The sequence below is a fragment of the Dipodomys ordii genome, unplaced genomic scaffold (assembly GCF_000151885.1).
Source record: "Dipodomys ordii isolate 6190 unplaced genomic scaffold, Dord_2.0 Scaffold123, whole genome shotgun sequence".
NCBI lineage: Eukaryota > Metazoa > Chordata > Mammalia > Rodentia > Heteromyidae > Dipodomys > Dipodomys ordii.
Window position 1 is genome coordinate 564,278 of NW_012267339.1, and position 19,789 is coordinate 584,066.

General features: G+C 42.0%; 1 protein-coding gene across 2 annotated transcripts in view; it reads left to right on the top strand.

The window, feature by feature from the left end:
- The window catches only part of Aff1 (AF4/FMR2 family, member 1), a 132,065-nt gene that overhangs the window by 94,272 nt on the left and 18,004 nt on the right, over positions 1-19,789 (top strand). For both annotated transcript variants that reach the window (XM_013029842.1, XM_013029841.1), the window contains exons 8-11: positions 6,864-6,918; positions 7,046-7,083; positions 9,860-10,013; positions 13,991-14,920. In XM_013029842.1, the coding sequence (XP_012885296.1) occupies positions 6,864-6,918; positions 7,046-7,083; positions 9,860-10,013; positions 13,991-14,920 (1,177 nt within the window). The remainder of the gene's footprint in view (positions 1-6,863; positions 6,919-7,045; positions 7,084-9,859; positions 10,014-13,990; positions 14,921-19,789) is intronic.

Here is a 19,789-nt window from a genome sequence, read left to right on the forward strand (position 1 = left end):
TCTATCTAAGTATCTGCCACTGAAATCATTGACATTTACTTAGAATAAGGGACCAAAATTAGTTGTAGTGAGCACCTAAGATTTTACTTTTGTGGAAAGTTGGTTTAGAAAGAGGAAATAGCTGGGATTATGATGGTTCTTGGAGTTGGACAAGAAGGAAAGACAGAAAGCTAACATAGCCAGAGATCGTCTGATACTTTTTTTTTTTTAATGAACCTGAGTTTTCATCTTTAGAAAAACTTTGGCTTTAAAATATTTTGGTAAAGAACTTGATTACCATTTCTATGAATTTACTGTAATATAAAAGAATCACATCAGAATGTGGTGGCTGAAGTATCTTTTGCTGTTGTTAGTGGTGGTGGTGCTGTTAGTATGGAGGATCCAAACAACCAATGTCTTAACCCTCAGCCCCTCAGTATCGTTCAGAATTAGGTCTAAAGACAATGGTTTCTTTGTGTCAGTTAATTTAAATTATATTGAAGGGTTTTTTTTTTCCTCTTTAAATGTTAGCTTCTATTTGAAGTTATTTACTCTGAAATTTTAGTTCACTGAAAGCTGTAACTGAAAGTACTGAGGGGTTTTGCATGTTTTGGCCAGACTGGAGTTTGAATTCAGGACCTGTGCTTCCTAAGTAGGCATGCTTAACATTGAGCCATTCCCCAGATGTTTACTGCCAAATATTATGAAAAGAAATAGTAAGAATCGCCTCAGATTTAAAGTTTATAATTTTTTACTACTGAGGTGTAGCTCAGCCATCACTCACAGTTTTGAAAACAAGGAGCAAACATTTGTGCGGGTCATTATTTTATTTATATATTTGTAGATCTACACTAGTCCTTCATCACAGAGCATTCTTAAATGTTCCCAATGTTCCTAGATGTTGTGGGGAAAAATGTTGCAAGAGAAAAGGAGATACATTATTTTGAAAAGATCAGGAACCCAGGGTTATGGGTGTGTGTAATTGTTTTGGTAAGCTACATACAGAAGTGCTTTATTCTCGGGAGGAAAAGTAAAGATATATAATAAAGGAGAATAGTAGAAACGTGAATTTGTTAGACTGAGTGTTAACGAATTTCTTTATACATAAAGCAAAGCCGTTTTTTAATTTAATTTAATTTTTTATTTTTTAAGTGCTGGAATCACCTGGTGCTGATGGCTCACACCTGTATTCCTAGCTATTCAGGAAACCAGTTTAGGCAGGCAAGAAAGTCTGTGAAACTCTTTGTTTACCATTAAGCACCAAAAAGCTGGAAATGGAGCTGTGGCTCGAGTGTGTGAGTGCTAGCCTTGAGACAGCACCCAGGCCCTGAGTTCAGCCTGTGGGACCAACACACATGCGCACACGCGCGCGCACACACACACACACACACACACACAAAACACAAACACTCAACTTACTCTTTCTTTCCCATGAGTGCTGACAGGACACCATGACTTCAGGTCATGTTAGCATTAGTCTTGGTGTAGTCTGTTTAACTGGGATATTTTATCATTAGTAAATGGTATTCTTTGATGACTTATACTATACCATTTACATAACATTATATTAAATATAAATTGAAATCATATTCTGAGGAATCTATGAAATGATGCAGATTTTAAACAATTTTTTAAATACTGTTAAAGTGCTCTCATTCAGAGAATTCACCGGGAGCTCTCCTTACTGGAAGCACGGAGTCATTGCTTAAAGTACTTCAGGAACCCTCTCTAGGGTAGTAATATATTTTACTACTGTACTTGGTCTTAGATGAAAGTTAAAACATTTGTCAAGTGCCTATTATGTAATAGGTAAGTGTTAAGTAAACGAGTTTCAGTTTGTGCACCGCAATAGAGAAATTATTCTTTTTACTACTTAACCTACTTTTAACCCCCAGTATACAAACATTCGCTGGCCTTGACTTTGCGTGACTTGGGAAATATTTCCAATAATAGTCTTCGTTCAGCCATTCAGTACCCAAAGTAGCTTTGGGTACTGAGTGTAGTCAGGAAGACCAGGTCCCTGTCTTAAGCATGCAGATTGCATTAGTAAGGAACAAGGTGACACTGTGACAAGGTGGGGAGAGGAGGGATTTCAGGTAGGTTATGCTTCAGAGGCGAGATCAGGCAAGAGAGATCTCTAGGACCTACCACTTGATGTGTAACCTGAAGGAAGAGAGGAAAGCAGAGACCACTTACCCATTTAATGGCTTATACCCTGTATACGTCATACAAACTGATGGAAAGGGAAGACCTTTGTAGATGACACCCGTGGAAGGCATTTGAAAATTCCAGGAGTAATTCTTTTCCTGAGGATTATTTTGGAGGAGCTTATATTTCAGGAACAGTCTAAAGGGTCCCTGCAAGTCTCAGTGATATGTGATTGTATATGCTCTGATTTTACCGTCTGGGCTGCTAGGCTATTAATCTAGTAATAGGATGTCCACTTTCATAAGAATATTCATGCATATACCATACTTCAGTTAATATGTCACACAAAGATATCTTTAAGCAGAACAAAAACAAGCATGAGGCCCACAGTTCAAGTCCCAATACCAGCACAACAAAACAAAACAACTAGATAGAGTATAAATTTGAGGAATTACAGCTATGGTTGTATCTCAGTCTTCTTCTCCTTTCAACATTCTCATTACCCATCTATCCCTTAAATCAACTGTAAGTGTAGAGATTGTGTAACTATACGTACTCACCTACTTATTAGTGGTTTCTGAAAAGTATTAGTTTTCTTACCAGTATACCTGATACCACGGTCATGACTTATTAATTACAAATAACTACTGTGGCCTTGGCCTTGCTTACTCTTTCTCAAATAAAATGACTATAAGAAAGGTAACACCAAGAAGTAAGTCTATTTAAAATTTGGGGGTTTTCAGCTGAGATGTGATGGAATCCTGGCAGCAGAAATTTCAGAAAAATCCCAGTGCTAAGAAATGGATGAGAAAGAAAAGCTTGTCACGAGGGGCTGACTCACGGGAGCAGGCCTGCTAGAACCTGCGTGTGGTTCTCCAGGCTTGGCTGGCTGACAGGCAGCTTGCAGAATGCATCCGTGCAGTTTGGGCTCATTTGCAACCTTTCAGTGACATGCCTGCCTAGCGAGTTATGCAAAATGTGGTTAAACCTACGTGGTAGTTCAAAGACCTGCTTTACCCAAGCAGTTTTGATTTCTTTTGAACAGCGCCAAAGCAGTTGTACAGTGCCACAGGCTCTGAAATACTTGCCTCACCTTGGAATTTGGAAATTAACGTAGGTATTTGGCCAGTTAGAGAATGTAAGGTTTAAAATATTTTCTTTAGAGAATATGAAGGTGAAAGCCCCTTGGCCCCTTAAAGAATTCATGGTTGCTAGGCAGGGTGCCCTGCCCTGGCTCCTGTCCTTTTACCTAAGTTTGGTGGGTGAGAACATTACTGAGTATAAACTGATGCCGAGGTGCTGGCCTGCGTACTCACCCTTCATACTCAAAGACCAGAAGAGAACCCGGCCTTCACTGGTCATATGTGCCCAGCCTCAGAAGAAATCACAGCAGTAGATGCAGTGGGTGTTTCTTATTAAAAGCTTGGTTTCTTCTGGGTCCCCTGCTGCTGCCTGCCTCCTAGTATCTTCTGTTATATTGACTCCCCTCCAGTGATGTTGAACCCACCTCTGGAATGTTTTGTGGTGAACATTGGTTGGGTCCGCAGACACTGACAGTTATACCTATGTGTGCTGAGATTTGAGATAAACTTCATTCTCTATCAAGTAAATTGTTCTCACAAATTATTTGGGTGAAATACTTAGCATAAGTGTCCTGCAAGCTTGCATGGCTTATAATTTCTTTGGGCATTCTTTGTACATAAACCTTTTGCAAGCTTCCCTGACAGAGCACTGTCCCTACCTTTTGGGTCTAGAAGAACTGTTGTACTTTGAGGCTTATTTTATTATTGTGTACATAATTTTCTGAAGAAAAAAAAAGTGTTTTTTTTATGGTACCTTGAAACTCAGAACTCTGTTTCAGATACCTTGATTCACTTCAGGAGAGTATCTTCATGGAAGTTAGGGTTATTCAGTAGCTAGGAGAAAGCATGAAAGAACTTTTAATCCTCTGGGTAGTAGGTGTGGTGGGATTACATTATCATTTGTTACAGAACAAATACTGTGACTAAGACTCAAGGGGTCCATTTATGCAGTTTTGTTGTCTGTGGCTGATAGTAGATTCACCTCACCTTTTATCTTACGGGTATGTTCCTCAGCCAAGCTACCATGGAAAGGAGGAAATGTGTGAATTGACATGTTCTTTCATTCCTTATTGATGGCTAAGTACCAAGTCTGTGACTCAAGGGTATAGTTTCTAAAATATAACTTAGCTTCTATTTGATAAATATTGAGCAAAGTCTACATTACAAGTAGCTAAAAGTTTTGGTCTGTTTCAGAATCTCAATCACAGGATTTTTTTAAAGTATGTTTATTAGTGAGATAGTTATTTGGCAGGGTTACTGCTATTCATGTAGATGATCATTTATAGAAAAGCCAAGTTTCATCACTTACTTTTATTAGAAAATATAGTGATTGTGTGTGTGTGTGTGCGCGTGTGCGTGTGTGTATACATGCATGCATGCCATGGGTCTTGAACTCAGGGCCTGGGCTGTTTCTGAACTCTTTTACTGAAAGCTAGAGCTCTACCATTTAGAGCCACAGTGCCACTTCCAGTTTTCTAGTGGTTAATTGGAGTTCAGCATCTCAAACTTTTCTGCCCAGCTGGCTTTGAACTGTGATCTTCAGATCTTAGCCTCCTGAGTAGCTAAGAGTACAGGTATGAGCTACCAATGCCCAGCTTAAATATAATGATTTTTAACAAGGCTCCCCTAAATAACTGCCTACTTACTTTAGTAGTAGGTAATGGGTTTGCAGTAAGAACTGTTGGTCAGATTATTAAAGAGGCATTTTTAAATAGACTAAATGATTTTTAAATTGTAATATAATTTCCTTTTGGGGAATATCAGTAATATTCAAATAGGTACTCCTTCCACCCCCATACCTCTTTCAGTTTTACTTGTAGCATTTCCTCAAAAGGTCCTCTAAAATTTAGGGGAAGTGAGAGGGAGCAACTAGTGATATTCCAAGGAGAGAAATGTTCAAGTGTGAGAAAAAGTCAGATTTGAAGAAGGTTTAATTTCAATAATAAAGTGTTATAAGTTAGCATGCCTAGAGGTGTGTGTGTGTGTGTGTGTGTGATGCGTGATGCGATGCTGGTACTGAGACTTGAACTCAGGGCCTGTTCATTGTCCCTTAGTTTTTTCTGCTCAAGGCTTGTACTGTACCACTTGAGCCACACCTCCACTTCCTTTTTTTTTTTTTTTTTGTAGTTAATTGGTTTTAAGAGTCTCATGGACTTTGCCCATTGGCTTGACTCAGATTTCAGCTTCTTATGTAGCAATTTGGATTATGGCATGAGCCACTGGCCCTGGTAGATGTGTTTGAGAAAATAAGTGACTTATTTTTAACAAGGAGGAGAACAATAAGGTTTCTGTTGCCATCCCTTCCAGTGACTAGTGTTGAAGTAGATATTCCAAAGAAGATAAAAGAAGATTTTTTTTTGCATCTTCAATATTCATAAATTGAACTCTGGGCTTGGGCACTGTCCCTGCACTCTTCAGCTCAAGGCAAGCGCTCTACTGCTTGAGCCACAGCACCACTTCTGGTTTTCTAATAGTTTATTGGAGATAAGAGTCTCAAGGACTTTCCTGCTCGGGTTGGGCTGGCTTTGAACCACGATCCTCAAATCTCAGTCTCCTGAGTAGCTAGGCTTACAGGCATGAGCCACCAGGGCCTGGCTTGCCTTGATAATTTCTTATATCTCATTTTGTATTTAATTCTTTTATAGCACTTTTTCTATCCAAATGATCAACATTCACTCAATATTTTATCATTCTCCCGCTGTTAGACACTATGAAACAAAATAATTTGAATTTGAATGCATTGTAGATGTTACTCCTCTCAGTTTCCCCCTTCCACTTTCCCTCCCTTTCCTTTTTATCTCCCTCTTTCCCCTTGGTTCTAGCTCCTTGTTCTCTCTCAGGTTATTTGCTTTGTTGACTTGGACCCTGTCCTCACTGATAAGGGGTGGAGAGCTGAGCTGCAGAGCCGGAAGGAACACTTGCTCTAGTCATTTCTCTTCATCATGGAGACCTGTGGAAGACAGGGCTTCAAGATGGGAAAGGGCTTGGATTGAAGCAGTTTTTGTCTTGAAATTATGAAATTTGTGAAGTAAACTAGTTCTTATTCTGTTGCTCCCTTGCATCGTTAGGCATAATTTCTGTTTATATGCTTAAAAAGTAATTAGGCTGGGTCCCTGTGGTAATCCTAGCCATCGGAGGGTTGGAGAAGGGAACAATGAAATCTGAGGATCATTGTTCCAAGCCATCCTAGGTAGGAATAGTCAGGAGATTCTTAATCTCCATTTAAAGACCAAAAAGCTGGAAGTGGAGTCGTGGCTCAGGTGGCAGAGTGCCAGCCTTGAGCAAAAAAGTTGAGTGTAGGAGCCCAAACCCAGAATTCAAGCCCCAAAGACCAGCACACACAACAAATACATGAGTAATTAGAAGGCCTGAGGCTGGTGACTCACTGATATAAATCTTAGCCACTCTGGGGGTTAAGAGCTGAGGATTCCGGTTTGAAGTGGCCTGGGCCACTTCTGGGAGACTCTTATCTCCAGTTTATCAGCCTAATGCCTGAAGTGGAGGTGTGGTTCAGATGGTAGAATGCCAGCCGTGAGCAGAAAAGCTAAGCAACAGCAAAAGGCCTTCATTATAGCCACTGTACTGGCAAGCCCACAGGCACAGGATACACACAGAGTTATCTGAAATTCTCTACTCTGTCCCTGCCCATTTCAGCATGCTGGAAGATGACCTTCAGCTGAGTGACAGTGAGGACAGTGAGAATGAACAGGTAAGTTTTGTGTATCTGGTGATAGCCAGAACCTTTTAAATCCAAGGCACATACCTGAGTTGCATATTCTAACCTAAATATTTTTGTTCTTCTTTCTGGGTCTTCTCCCCTTTTTGTGAATTCATAGACCACAGAGAAGCTACCTTCCTCAGCTGCACCTCCAAGGTACTGTCTGTGGGTTTCTCCTTCTCTGAGTAGAAAATTAATATAGTTTTACTCAGTAAGAAGATAAGGCCTTACCTTAAAATTTTTAGTTTCCAGCTGGGAATGTGACTTAATGGTAGAGTGCTTGCCTTGCGTGCATGAAGCTCAGCACCACATAAACAGAAAAAGCCAGGAGTGGCACTGTGGGTCAAGTGGTAGAGTGCTAGCCTGTAGCAAGAGATGCTAGTGCCCAAGGCCCTGAGTTCAAGCCCCAGGACTGGCAAAAATAAATAAATAAATAAATAAATAAATAAATATATAAAATTTATGTATATATAATATACATATAGCTTCTTTAGGGATATGAAAATGGAGGATCACAGTTAAAAGAAAGTGCTAGCTTAATATTTTGGAAGCTAAAAAGATAGTTGTTATTAACACTATTAAAGTAGAAGAGTCTCCATACCCGGCAACAACTAGTTGTTAAAATTCTTGGGCTGGGTGTGGTAGCACATGCCTATAATCCCAGCTCTAGGGAGGCTGACCCAGAAGGATCACGGGTTTTTAAAGCCAGCCTGAACTACACGGACAGACCCTGTCTAAAAAAAAATGTTGTAGGGGCTGGGAAGGTGGCACAATGGTATAGTGCTTGCCTCGCATGCATGAGGCCCTCGATTCGATTCCTTAGCACCACATAAACAGAAATGGCCAGAAGTGACGCTGTGGCTCAAGTGGTAGAGCGTTCGCCTTGAGCTGAAGAGCTGAGGGACAGCGCCCAGGCCCAGAGTTCAGGCCCCAGACCAACAACAAAAAATTTGTTTTAGAATTTAAAAATACATTTAAGATGGTTTATCATCAGTCTTGTATAACCAGCATTATTTATGTTCTTAGTTATACCTATTTTCATATTATTACAACTGTGTTAAAAAATGGTCTGTGGTATATTTAAATTTGGTGAGAAATAACACTTTTTCCAGTGTGCGCCAGCCATATTTTAGAAAATGTGATAGTTTAGTTTTTTTTTTTAAATGAGACCCATTTGAACTATTTTTTCAGTATTTTCTCCTGTTACTAACTGCAGGGATTTAAGGTGACAAGTTCCTGCCCTTCATGAATTCAATTACTTTACCCCCTTGATAGGAATTCAAGCATTCAGAGACAAGATCAACAATAAAAGCATGCCTAATATGGTTGGGATTGTAGTTAATGGTGGAAGAGGCCCATGTAATTACACAGACTTGTAGGTTCATAAAGTTGCTTGTTTATTTATATCCAGTTTTGTTAGCATTTCTAGTGAGTCATATTTACTCACAACAGGAAAAATTAGTCTAATGTAAAAGTGGAGGAAAAGCAAAAGAAAACCCCCAGGGTGGCAGTTTCCTTGAAGTATGTTTCCCTCTGCAGCCACTGGACTCAGTTGCTGCAGGTGGGCAGTGTGGACAGACAGTACAGACAGGAAATGTGGACAAGGAGCCAGAGCTGACACAGCATTCTGTATGGGGAGACTGGGATTGGTACAATATGTTTGTTTTAAAGTCACCTCAATTAGTGCTTTTACTTATTTACTATTTTTTATTCTGAGTTCTCAATAAGCATTTGTTTTGAGCTGGGCACCAGTGGCTCACGCCTATAATTATAGCTATTCTGGAGGCTGAGATCTGAGGATCACAGTTCAAACTCAGCCTGGGCAGGAAAGTCTGTGAGACTCTTATCTCCAATAGCCACTCAAACACTGGAAGTGGTGCTGTGGCTCAAAGTGGTAGAGTGCTAGAGCAAAGAGCTCAGGGACAGTGCCTAGGCTCTGAGTTCAAGCCCCACGACAGGCCCCCTCCTTCCCCCGCCAAAAAAGAATTTGTTTTGAAACTATTATTTTCAAACAGATTTGGAAGCTTTCAAGATTATAGTTAATGATATGCTGCTGTAACTAAGAGCATCTCAGGCAAGCTTTTAGGATTGCATATGACTGCAATTCCATGTGTTTAGTAGTGATCTGTATGTTTTCTCATTTACCTAGAGTTATTGGTCTGTTTTTGGAACAGTTCATCTCCAACCATTCATAAAGGATGGCTTATTTATAATTCCACCAAGAAGTGTACATGAGTTCATCTTCCTCCTCAGTGGTATCTCCCTAGCACACAGTTCTGAGGCAGAGAAAATAGGGAGATTTGCACTTGGAAGTTTTTCTTTTATACCTTGATTTCTTTTGGCTATGTATGAGGAGCCAGATAACTTAAAGCACCAGTAGTGGGCTGGGAAGGTCGCTCAGTGGTAGAGCGCTTGCCTTGCATGCATGAGGCCCTGGGTTCGATTCCTCAGCACCCCATAAGCAAAAAGAAAAAAGCTGGAAGTGGTGCTGTGGCTCAAGTGGTAGAGCCCTAGTCTTGAGCTGAAGAGCTGAGGGACAGCGCCCAGGCCCAGAGTTCAGGCCCTATGACCAGACCCAAAAAAAAAAAGCACCAGTAGTCCATATTTTAGCCTTTCTAGGCCATGTCCATCTCTTGGTGTGACACACATGTAGGCCTAGACAGCTGTGTTGGCCTTGGTTACTGACTTTGGATGTCAGGCCCCCAGCATCTAGTTACATTTTGTGTGGCTTGACCTGTTCCTCAGGAGGTAAGTGCAACAAGTCTCTTCTGTTTTGTGCAGTTTCCAGATGTGCTCTTGTAAGGACTTGTCACTTTCTCTTAAACCACTTTTACCCCCCTCTCTGCCAGTAATCAGGTACTAGTGAGGCTTCCTTCTGAAAAAGGCAGGAACGGGCAGGGGTCTTCTAATCTTGTCCCTGATTGCTTCACAGTGCTCCACAGTCGCTCCCCGAGCCTGTGGCATCGGTGCGCTCCAGCAGTGCTGAGTCAGAAAGCACCAGTGACTCGGACAGCTCCTCAGATTCAGAGAGCGAGTCCAGCTCCAGTGACAGCGAGAATGAGCCCCTCGAAACCCCCGCTCCAGAGGTACTGTGTCCCCAGGGCCCATCCAAGATGGCAGATGGGCATGCTGGTTGTCAGGGTGGAGTGCTCCTGAGGTGCAGGTGGCCCGGACTCTGAAACCCAGCCCTTAGGCAACACTTCCCTGCTCCCAGGTGCTGTGGAGCGCCTGGTTTGTTTGCTAATAGCTTACCAAATATTTGAAGATTTGGAGATACATCTTCTCCCTGGTTAAAACTATAGCTTCTTGTCAATGGCTACTAGTGCAGTTTATTAAGAATGCTTGCACACCATTTTCTTCTCCTTTCTTTTGAAAAAGAGAACTTGTTTTTGGTAGGATCCTGTTTTAATATTAATGCAATTTCTTTGTGAAATTTCAGGAATGCATGAATTAAGGAAAGGCCTGGTTTAGTCAAGGGAAGGAATGTGAACTACAAATAAGTCAATGGGGAGTCCTGTTATTGAGTCATTAAAAGCCTTGCATTAAATTGATGACAAGTGATTTTTGCCGAGGTTGATTCTTGGCTCCCTTCTGCCCATGTAAAGGTGAAATAGACATGCTTCTCAGCAAGAGACATGGTAAAGATGAACAAACCAATGAGACTGAAACCTCAAGCACTAATATGTAGAAAATTTGTGTGATGAACTGGATGGCTGAGCACAGAAGTTGTAACAGTTGACACGCTTGCCCTCAGAACCTGGTAGCAGTATAAAAGTCATGCATGGGAAGGTCACTAGTGAAGTGGGAAGACACACTTGTTTTGGTTTTGATGAACGAAACCATCACACAGCACATCTAGGGAAAACCCTCTGCACAGTTAAGGCGAGACTGTCATTAGTATTTCTGTATTCATTTCTGCAGTTTAGAAAGACGCTGATTTTACTAGAACATTGGTTAGGAACATCTGACATCATGTAGAGAGGTTTCTGGGTTTGTCTGGGGACAAGGGACATTGAGGAAATATATCATTATTTAGAAGCAACTCTGTTTTCTGGGGTCTTTGTTTCTTGCGGGATACTAATTTCTACTGAAATAATTTCTGTGTCTTGGGGAAAAGGAGGGTGAATACGCTATGCAGACAACTTGTTTGTGTTATTCAGTGTTAATGGTTCTCAGAACCATCTTCAATAAGAAAACTCATGCTTAGTAGACTATTGGTATAAAAATATAGTTCAAATGCAAAAAGATAGGGTGGATTGGCTGAATAATTGAAACTTGAAAACAACTTTAATCTGGTATTTGTAATAATGGAATTTATATCCCCTTATCAAGAAATTATTAGAGCAAAGCCAGATAAGATGTTGTGCTGCGGTAATCTCAGCACTCTAGAGATAGAGGAGGAACTCAAGGCCAGCTTGAGCTATACAACAAGACTTTTGAACAAAAAAAAAAAAAAGAAAGAAACTATAATATATTAAAAAGAAAATTGTACATGTTACTGGGTGCTGATGGCTCCTACCTGTAATCCTAGCTACTCAGGAGGCTGAGATCTGAGGATCACAGTTCAAACCCATCTCAGGAAGGGAAGTCTGTGAAAGTCTTCTCTCCAATTTACCACTAAAAATGCCTGAAGTGCAGCTGTGGCTCAAATGGTAGAGTGCCAGCCTTGAGTAAAAATGCTGAGTACAGGTTCTGAATTCAAGCTCCCGTCCCAGCCCAAAAAAAAGAAAGAAAAAAAAGTAGATGTGAAGGAGAATGCTTTTGCCGTTGTTCATTCCCAGTATTAGAGCTTGAAACTCTGGGCCTCTTGGTTTCACTTGGCTTTTTCACTCACAGCTAGCACCAGGCATGAGCCACCAGTACCCAGCCCTACTTTTTTTTTTTAATGCTAGGAAAGTTGCTTTTATGCTTATTTTTACTTATGTCATTGAATGACATGTTTGAGGGATGCTGAGCCCTGGAACACCATGCACATACCACAGAGCTGCCACTGAACTTGGGACCAGCCATCAGGGGTTCTACTTCAGTGTCGGTTTTCTAATGGGAGACAAAATGTAGATCTTAGCTTTTCAAGATAAGTAGGACACATTGCCACCCAACTACTTACAAGTAAAGTTCAGAAAATGCCTTACTGTTCTAGGATGTTTATGAGTTTGCTCAGCTTTCTCATGTATTCATTATCCAGTGTTTGGAAGTAAACTACTTTTGTGTTAATTGCTTCTTCAACTCTTAGAGCTTTTAATAAACTATTTGATTTAAATGCCTGTCTTTTTTCTTTTTCTTTTTTTTTTGTCGGTAGTGGGGCCTGAACTCTGGGCCTGGGCACTGTCCCTCAGCTCTTCAACTGTAGCGCTCTACCACTTGAGCCTCAGCCCCACTTCCGGCTTTTTCTGCTTATGTGGTGCTGAGGAAACAAACCTAGGGCCTCATGCGTGCAAGACAAGCACTCTACCACCGAGCCACCTTCCCAGGCCCTGCCTGTCTTTTTTCTTGTTTGTAAAGAGTAGAAATATGAGAATTCAGATGGTGGCACTTAACTTTAAAATCTGATCTTTTTTCACATCTGCTTCCCCTCCCCCCCCCACTTGTTATTCCTACATTTGTTGGAAATCTGTTAGAGTATAAATTCTGTATTCACTATGGATCTGAGTTTTAACTTTATGTCCTTTTAATTCCACTTTTGATGCCTTTCATTTTCTTTAAAAATTATTTTTAATTGCAAACAACCATGAAATTTTATTCTAAAACCAGGTATATATTGCCTATGACTCAGAAGTTCTTTGTTAGAACCATAATTCATTTAAAATGAACTTTTTCAGATTTACAATTAAGAGAAGTAAAGGGACATGTAGTCAAAACAGTAAAATGCTTTAAAAAAATACTGATTTACTCTTTTCATCCTTCTGATTTACAGTGTGTGAGTTGTGCCAGCTCTGAGGAGAATGAAAAGAGCAGAGGGAAAAGGAGCCTTAATCCTCTCTGGCACTTACCTGATTAAAAATTATAGAGTATTTAAAATTAATCCCTTATCCAAATATCATCCCCCTCTCAGTATCCAATGGATCTGTCATTTTCGCAGCTTTGTTAGGTACACAGAAATGACTTCTCTTCCCTTTTTTCTTGTCTTCTTCCCCCAACTCAGTTTTACCCTGAAACTGGGCCATAGGCCTCACTTTCGACACGTAAGACTGTGTGGAAGAAAATGTGTTATTTCTGTAACCAGGACGTTTCTTTAGGGATTGCTAAATGGATCTCAATACTGCCCTGATTTGAGTGAGGGGAGCAGAGACACAGGACAATAGGAATGACTTCTGGGTTCACACAGGAACACTCTTTCAAGATGCTAGTCAGTTTCGAGCTGCAGTTGTAAGCACAGCTAGTGGGTGAAAGGTAGGGCACGAAGGGCTCAGTTCCTGCCCCAGTCAGTCTTACTGTATCTTAACTGCCTTCTGGAATTCCTTCACCACTGATGGCACATTCCATTGATTCTCTGTAGGAACTCAGGATTGACAAGTATATGTGCTTGTCTTTTCTCTAACCTTAATAATCACCTTGCCCTGTTAAACTATTGCATGTAGATTTATCGACAGAATGCCTTGATACATAATAGTGATTCTCTTCTCTCTCTCCCTGACCTGAAATTCAAATAACAGCAGGGAAGTAGAGTGGGTATAAGTGTAGGAAGCTGTAAGGAGATAGAGTATCCAAAGAACAGGAGAAGGAAAGCAGAAAAAGAGAAATCAGGTGGTCATTGTTCTAACATATGATCCTACCTTGGCTAAAGTGAGTTCACTTGGCTGCGTAGTATAAAGTCTGAAAATCAGAATATGCCTGTGATACACCAAGAAGTTTGTCACTTATAAATGTTTGTCATGTTTTAGACTCACTAAAGCTAGCTGGGTGCTGGTGGCTCATGCCTGTAATCCTAGTTACTAAGGAGGCTTGAGATCTGAGAATCGCCATTCTTAGGTTTGGAATGATGCCTGTCTCAAGGGACAGCCCTGTATAATTATATCATCATTGATTCGGTAACATTTTTTTTTCTTTATTTCCTTATTTGTAGCCTGAACCTCCAACAACAAACAAATGGCAGCTGGACAACTGGCTGACCAAAGTCAGTCAGCCGGCGGTGCCCCCTGAGAGTCTAGGAAGCACAGAGTCCCCACACCGGCATCCAGACAGCAAGGGAAGTAGTGACAGTAGCACGGGCCAGGAGCATTCTGAATCCAAAGACCCTCCTCCCAAGACCTCCAGCAAAGCCCCCCGGCTTGCCCCCGAGGGCCCCCACGCTGGGAAGAGGACTTGTCAGAAGTCTCCTGCACAACACGATCCTCCAAGACAAACTGTTGGAACCAAACAACCCAAGAAACCTGTCAAGACCTCGGGGCAGGTGGATTGCAGAGCCAGCTTGCCGCTAGACAGTGAGCCAGGCCTTTCGTACAGCACAAAAGAGCAGACTTCCAAAGACAAGCCCAAGGTGAAGACGAAAGGAAGGCCCCGCACCGGGGGGAGCAGGGACACCAAGCTCACTGCACCTGCTGCCAGCGAGAAGAAGAAGCACAAGAACTGTCCCCCAACCCCCTCCAAGGCCCTCTCAGGCCCCGCGCCTCCTAAGGACAGTGCGGGGCCTCGAACCCCGGAGCACTTTGCTCTGGCCCCCCTGACTCAGAACCAGGGCCTACCCCACAGTGGCAGCAGTGGCAGCAGGACTAGTGGGTGCCGACAGGCAGTGGTGGTCCAGACAGATGGCCGCAAAGACAGACTGCTGTTGCCTTTGAGTGACACCAGGTTGCTCTCACCGCTCAGGGACACTCCTGCCCCACAAAGCCTGGTGGTAAAGATAACCCTAAACCTTCTCACTCGGATACCCCAACTACCAGGCAAGGGCAGCCGCCCAAGGAAAGCAGAGGAGAAGCAGCCGTCCACAGGGAAGAAGTGCGAATCTGAGAAGAGAGGTGCAGAAGACGCCAGCAAGATGGCCAAAAAGAGGAAGGTGAGTACGGGAAGGAGACCATCCCCCTTCACATGCGGCTCGCAACCCGAGCATCTCTTAAACTCAATTCAAATGGTCACAAAGGACTGGAAATGCTTTCTCTCATGAGATGTGCCTTGGTCCTCCTCCCTGAGTTCCTCTTTGTCTGCCCTTTGATGTTTCCATCCTAGATCAGGAGTCTTCATCAGTCATTGAAGAACATAGCTGCTTTTAGCATTCTTCTTTCCCCACCCCCCGGGCCTGGACGCTGTCCCTCAGCTCTTCAGCTCAAGGCTAGCACTCTACCACTTGAGCTACATCACTACTTCCAGTTTTCTGGTGGTTTTATTGGAGATAAAAAGTCTCATGGTCTTTCCTGCCTAGACTGGCTTTGAACCGAGATCCTCAGATCTCAGCCTCCTGAGTAGCTAGGATTACAGGCGTGAGCCACCAGCGCCCGGTTCCCTGAGCTTTTTTTTGTTTTTGTTTTTGTTTTTTCTCAAGGTTAGCACTCTACTACTTGAGCCACGGTGCCACTTCCAGCTTTTTCTGTTTATGTAGTACTGAGGAATCAAACCCGGGGCTTCATGCATGCTAGGCAAGCACTCTACCACTAAGCCACGTTCCCAGCCCATCCTTTCCTTTCCTTTCCTTTCCTTTTCTTTTCTCTTTTCTCCTTCTCTCCTCTCCTCTCCCCTCCCCTCCCCTCCCCTTTTTTCACTCAAGGCTAGTTACTCAACTTTTTGCTGGATAATTGGAGATAAGGATCTCATGGACTTTTTTTGCTTGGGCTGGCTTTGAACCGCGATCCTCAGATCTCAGCCTCCTGAGTAGCTAGGATAGCAGGTGAAAGATGCTAGTGCCTGGCATCATTGTGGGATTATGTTTTCAGATAACACTCTTAAACACCAGTTACTTTGGCTCTAGAACTTAAGATTTTACATAAGTTGAAATGTTGTATTAGTGTATGGAATTACTGACAAAAAACTTCTCTATAAAAACTTATTCTTCTAGTATGAGCCTCTTAATACCAGTATTATTTCCATATTTTAAAAATAACTAAGGAGTACCTAACCTGTGTTAGAACTATTAAACATCTGGTTAGGGTATCTTTTGGAATAAGATAGCCTGACGGAGTACATTGTAAAGTACTGAAAATTTGTCATTTGATAGGGATTTTGGAAGTTTCATTTGAGGAATGGATGCAAGGGGTTCCTGCATTATTTAAGACTCTAATCTGTTCCTTTGACATACAGCTGTTTGGGAGAATATTCTTCTTTCCCTTCTTCTGATTCATTGAGCTGGATTTTTTTTTTTTAACTTCTTTGAGAAGAGGAAAGACCTATGTTTTCCCCAAGGTCATTCCCAAGCCAGTAGACAAAGTCACAAGAAAGGCCAACTCCTTCCTGCTGAGAAGGAATATAATTCTTAACACTCTTCTTCTAAGTGCATGAAAAACGTCTTACTCAGCTGTGGAAGTTGAGCTAAGAATAACAGAGGAAAAAAGATCATGAAGCCTGCTGTCATGTCTGAGACCTGACTGATTAATCCACTAGGTTAAAAATATAACATGACTTTACCAAACTGCAAAGGGTGATTGCTTTCTCCAGAACCTTGTTGCTTGAGACATGAGGGCGGTTGCCACCACATCTGCCACAGGCAAGTGGAATGGGGCGGGTCCAGTGCTCACTGTGGGGCTGTTTCAACTAGAAAGGGTAAGGCTGCGTGCCAGACAGCTTTTTTAAAGTTTTAAAGTGTGTGTGTGTGTGAGAGAGAGAGAGAGAGAGAGAGAGAGAGAGAGAGAGAAATACAGAATTCTGGAGGACATTGTAGGCCTTAGGTCCCTTAGAAAACCAAGAATGCACTCATCCGGGGAAAGCCTGTTTCTCCAGAGTGCCATGGTCTTTTGTGGTCTCCAGTGCTAATTTCTACATTCGCTCATGTGTGGCAAAATTATTCTCTTCCAAAATGCTGGCTTACCAGGTAGAAATGTTTGAAGTTGGAAAATCTTTCAGCAAGTTCCCAGATCAGTCGGCCTCTGTGCAGATCAAGAAGTCTTACTTAAAGCTCCAGAAAGGAAAACTTCTAGCTCTCCTCCTTGGCTGTAAGAAATGTACCTCCTTGAAGCCAACCCCAGACTTGGCTGAGCTTCCCAAGGACAGCTCATCATCTCTGTGTTTCAAGCATGGAGAAGCAATGATCCCCTTATCTTCAATTGAGTGCATGACTGATCTAGCAAGCTGCTTAGAGATCTGGTCTGCAACAGTCAGTCGGTCTTTTTGAGGCACTGACAAGTTGTGGTCTCACCCATTGCTTCTAAACCCTAGCTTCTTTATAGTCTTTTGGGGAAAAATCAGTGCAGATGACAGGGTGCCCTCCTCACACTGGTAACTTTGGAATTGGGTAGGCAAATCCTACCCAGTCCCAGTGGGACTGGGCCCAGGGGAGCAAAACCTTCTTCCAGGGCTGCAGACCATACATTGCTACTTCTGTGGAAATTCTGCAGAAATTCCCCAGGTGCGTTGCATGCTGCCAGCTTGGACCCACACAGCCGAGAATTCTTTGCTCCAAGTACATCATCAGTTAGCAGCCCTTACTTAGGAAGATAATAAGTATAAAAAGCTGCTCACTTTTTTCTGAGTAGAGAATCACTTGTCCTTTGGTTTTATTACTTCCTGTTGGGTTCTTGGTGGGAGATGTTACTGCACGAACTATTCATCTCTGTCCTCCCCGGGCTTGTATCCTGACCCTCAGCTTTCCGGACTCTAGCCCTTGGACTAGTGCAGCGGCTCCAGTGGGCAGCCAAGCCCCTGTGGCCTTCCTTTTCAAAGCTAGGGAGCTCCCCTCAGATTAGGATTTTGGAATTAAAAAAAAATTAGTTTTAGGGTGAACAGTAGAGAAAGGTAAGATGTACTTAGACCATCGGAGATGGGACACAGTTGAAAATTAGTTTAAAGGTCCTTTAGAGCCTGCTCATCTCCTGGTATAAAATTTAGCAAAGATTTCTAGGGTTTTCACAAGCCACATGAAAGTAGTCAGAACACGTTAATGGTAGAGACTAAGGATCTAATTCAAGTGGTTGAGTACTTGCCTTGCATGTGTTGTTAGCTCTGAGAAGTTTATCCTCCATAATGCAAAAACCAAACAAGACCAAAGGAAAGAGACTTAATGGTGATTAACAGCTAAGATAAAGCCATTGGGTACACGTTAAAACAAAAAGCAATGGGTTAGGAAAAGTGAGAGATTGTGAAGTACATAGGATTCCTGATATAGACTACTAAATTTTAACAATCTGTTTGGAGCTTAGAATTTAAATACTAATTTAGCAAAGGTGCTGGTGGCTCACACCTATAATTCTAGGTATTCAGGAGGCTGAGATCTGAGGACTGAGGGTCAAAAAGCCAGCCCAGGTAGAAAGCTCATGAGACTCTTATCTCCAATAAATACCAGAAAACTGGAAGTGGTGCTGTGTCTCAAGTGGTAGACTACTCACCTTGAGCTAAAGAGCTGAGGGTCAGCACCCAGGCCCAGAGTTCAAGCCCCACAACCAACAACCAATAAATAAATACTAATTTTCATTTTTTGCAAAATTGTTAAACAAGGTTTATGCTTTCCATATCTGGAAGAAAAAATTGAGAACTGTAGTATATTATGAAAGCTATAATATATATTTGAATGTACTATGTATAATCATAGTTCACATAGCATACACAGTTGTCTGATCTGTCAGTGCAATTAGGAGCATTGTAAAAATTGTACCTAAACAGGCAATGAGCTCCAGTGTGGATCTTACTGGATTCTAGACATTTTTGAAGATAATAGCCCATTCTATCCTATTACCTAATAGATTGCCTTTTCCAATAAGTAAATGATCTGTTTGTTGCTTATTTGAAATACACTATAGCTATATAACTCAGGTTGGCCTTAAACTTGTGATCCTTCTGCCTCAAGCCTCTCGAGTACTAGGACTGTATTATAGACGTGTGCCACTATGTCTGGCTCAAATAAGTGGATAGTCTCCCCTAGAGATTATTTAAACAAGCAAACAATCAATAAGGGGGTTCATTCATTCAAGTATGTAAGTAATCTAAGTAATCTCTTTACTAACCAAGAAACTTTTAACATATTTTTGGAAAAAATATCAGTGCCATTTATGTGTTTTGCAGAAGAAAGGGAAGTTGTATGTGGTAGGAAAAAGTGCATTTTTATTCTTTGAGATGGTTGGTTCTATCTTGCCCTTCCATCCACAATTGAACTACCTTTTATTTTGACTTTTTTTTTTTAGATCAATACCCAGAAATTGTTGTCCTTAAAATCAAGGCTTTAAAAACTTACCCCTTATAATTTATTAAACCCACATCGATCCGTGGCCGCATGCCAGTCCGTTGCCTTAGGAAAAGCATCACGCCGTGTGCCTGCGGTAGCGGATACTGTTTTAAGTCATCTCCATACCTGTCTGCCCGCACCCAGCAGGCAAAGGTGGATTCATTTTCCCTCTCTGTAGTACTTACCTCAGTGTGCATGACCTGTCTGCCCAGTGTGTCCCTGACCCCTGTGCCGGGGTGTGTGCTTCACATCCCTACATTCTTTTCTTGTTGAATCGCCTTTAAAGGTAATTGCCTGAATTTCCCAAAGTACTAGCTCCTCCTCCAGTTATCCTCTATTTCATGCAATGCCAAGCCTGTTGGCTTCCATTTGAGAGACTATCATAGCACCTCGGTTTTTAAGTGGTCTAAACAGCCCCTGTTCAGCCCCACCTTTTATAGAGGAGACCCAGAAAGGCATGGAGTGAAAGTGAGTCTAGAGCATCACCTCTTCCCAGCCCAGTCAGCGATTTCCACCCCCAGCCCCATTTCAGGGTCTCTTTCAGATACTCCAGACTTCCCCCAT